This window comes from Diadema antillarum, unplaced genomic scaffold (assembly GCF_040938485.1).
Source record: "Diadema antillarum isolate AM-2024a unplaced genomic scaffold, OU_Dant_1.0 seq00001018_RagTag, whole genome shotgun sequence".
NCBI classification, from domain to species: Eukaryota; Metazoa; Echinodermata; class Echinoidea; order Diadematoida; family Diadematidae; genus Diadema; species Diadema antillarum.
Genome location: NW_027271853.1, coordinates 691600 through 693768, shown reverse-complemented (window position 1 = coordinate 693768; position 2169 = coordinate 691600). Strand labels below are relative to the sequence as shown.

Here is a 2169-nt window from a genome sequence, read left to right as displayed (position 1 = left end):
TCAAAGTTCATTTGAGAAAGGAAAGATTGAATAAAATGATGACGGAATAATCATTGACGAGTTCTTTATTTCCTCCTCCGTGTAAAGGGTATATTGTATTCTTATTTTTTTATAACAATATTGCAGACGAGAGAATTTATTGGCATTAGGATTTCAAGCTTGTGTCTGTCATCACCTCAAACGAAATATTCAAACTAAAATTCGCTCCTTTTGTAGCAGCTGATTGTCAAGATATGTTCAAAAGCCACACGGGCACGGGAGTAGCAATAATACGTACACACATGTGGCCAACTTGGTTGGTTGATGAAATATTTGAAATAATCATATGAATGAGAGGAAAAACATAATGATCAGGGATATGCTGTGCAGTAGATGACTTCTTTTCTACCCTATGTTGTTGTTCATGCTCTAACAGTTCCATGTTCATGGTAACTTGGGAAGTCCACTGGAATGGTGTTTGTGTTTTCTCCGTTGTTCTTTCAGTTCTCGTAGAAGCCTGCCCTCAACGTTAACTGGCGGTAGGCTTACACTAGTCTCTCTCTTTCCTCTCGACCTGCGTGTCACAGATTTCTTCATGGTCTTGGCGTCTGCAAGCTCGGGTAGCACGATGCCGACTTTCGAGCGAGCGAGCTGGAGACGCGCCACCACCTCGGCCTGATGAATGCTATTCAGCGCCTCGTTCGCGCTTGCGCGATTCATCGTCTCGTCGGGGCTGACGCTTCTTCGATTTTTGATGTCCTCTTTCGTTTTGGCCGCGAGATTGGAGAGTCGCTTTTGCATCATCCTGTCCCTGCGACGAGCGGACTCAGTTCTCGAGACCTCGATAGGTTTTGTGGGTCCCTGGATGTCTGGAAGACGCAACCTCTGCTTCTTTTTTCTCTTCGTCGGTGGTTTGGGAGAGTGCGGCTGAGTTGGAGGTGCGCTTTCATTCAGCTCTGGGACCGATGGCAGGCTTTGAATGGTCTCCTTTCTTTCCCGCTTCTTTCGTTTTCCCTCGACAAGCTCGGAGTCGGCGGAAGCTTCCGCGCTGCTGGGAGGAGAGAAGCCAGAATTCAGCGGAATGAGACTTTTAGGGGGTCTACTCACGGGGAATAGTCCAGGACTTGTTGTTGTTTGGGAACCACCCCTTGGAGAACGTTCCGAGAGCCCGTGTGATTTCTCACTTTCATCATCTTTTCGTTCATCATTCATTTCGACGGCAGGCTCCGTGTCCTTTCGTTCCGAAATAGACGCTCTTTTAAACTCCTTGTGGACCAATTTGACAAGGCTTGCCAAATCACTTGAGGGAGGAGGGTTACTCGCAGCGTCCGTGTCGACTTTGCTTACGTCTTTGGTCTCTGCGGAATCGCTTGCCTTAGCCTGTTGCAGATTTTTCAGAGGTGCGAGCCACTTCCCTTTGTATTTGCCTTCCTTGCGCGAGGCCTCCCGAAGAGCTTTCATCTCAACATTCTTCAGTTCAGAGGACAGATTCAGAGCAAGGAGTTTTGCATTTGGTCCCTTGAGCTGCTCGCTCAGCTTGTCGAGTTCCAGCTGTTTGTGTTTGAGCCGCTGGTACTCCTTCTGAAAGACCGGCGACCGGCGTCCGCTTCGCAGCTTGCTCTCGAACTCCGACTCGCTGTTGACGTACTGGCGCTTGCTCTTCGCGATATCCAGGAGCGCCACGCGCATCTCGTTCTTGACCCGGAAGAGTTCCTTCAGTTGCGCGTCGCTCAGGTCAGTGATGCGCCTGTGTTTCCGGGTCAGGCGATCCTCTTCGAAGCGGTTGCGGAGGTTGAGTCGGTCGAACGAGCGGCTGCTGCTCTGCCGTAGGGTGTTCCAGCGTTCCACAGCCGTCTGGAACTGACGTGATTTCCTGGTGATTAGCGGCTTGACCATCTCGCTGTCGGACGATGAACCCTGGACACTCACCGACATGGTGAATGGTAGTCTCTCGTCCCTCTACTGCGTTGACTCAAGTTTTAGGAGATCCTGAAAATTGAATGTACAGTGATAAAGAATCGCTTGTTAAATGTGGCAATAAAATGTCAACATCTGATGATATACTGTTAGGAGGCCTACGAAATTTGATTTCGACAGTAATGATCACAACTGAAATTGACTGACTTGAATTTGAATTTGATTTTGAATGAAAACAATCATAGACAGAAAAAAAAATCCACCTGGTGGTGA

At 48.4% G+C, this 2169-nt stretch overlaps 1 protein-coding gene across 1 annotated transcript; it reads right to left on the bottom strand.

The window, feature by feature from the left end:
• Positions 1–423: 423 nt before the first annotated feature.
• On the bottom strand, positions 424–1916 carry LOC139742758 (uncharacterized). Its single transcript, XM_071653280.1, has one exon. The coding sequence runs from the start codon at positions 1912–1914 to the stop codon at positions 424–426; it is 1491 nt and encodes a 496-aa protein (XP_071509381.1). The 5' UTR covers positions 1915–1916.
• Positions 1917–2169: the final 253 nt, after the last annotated feature.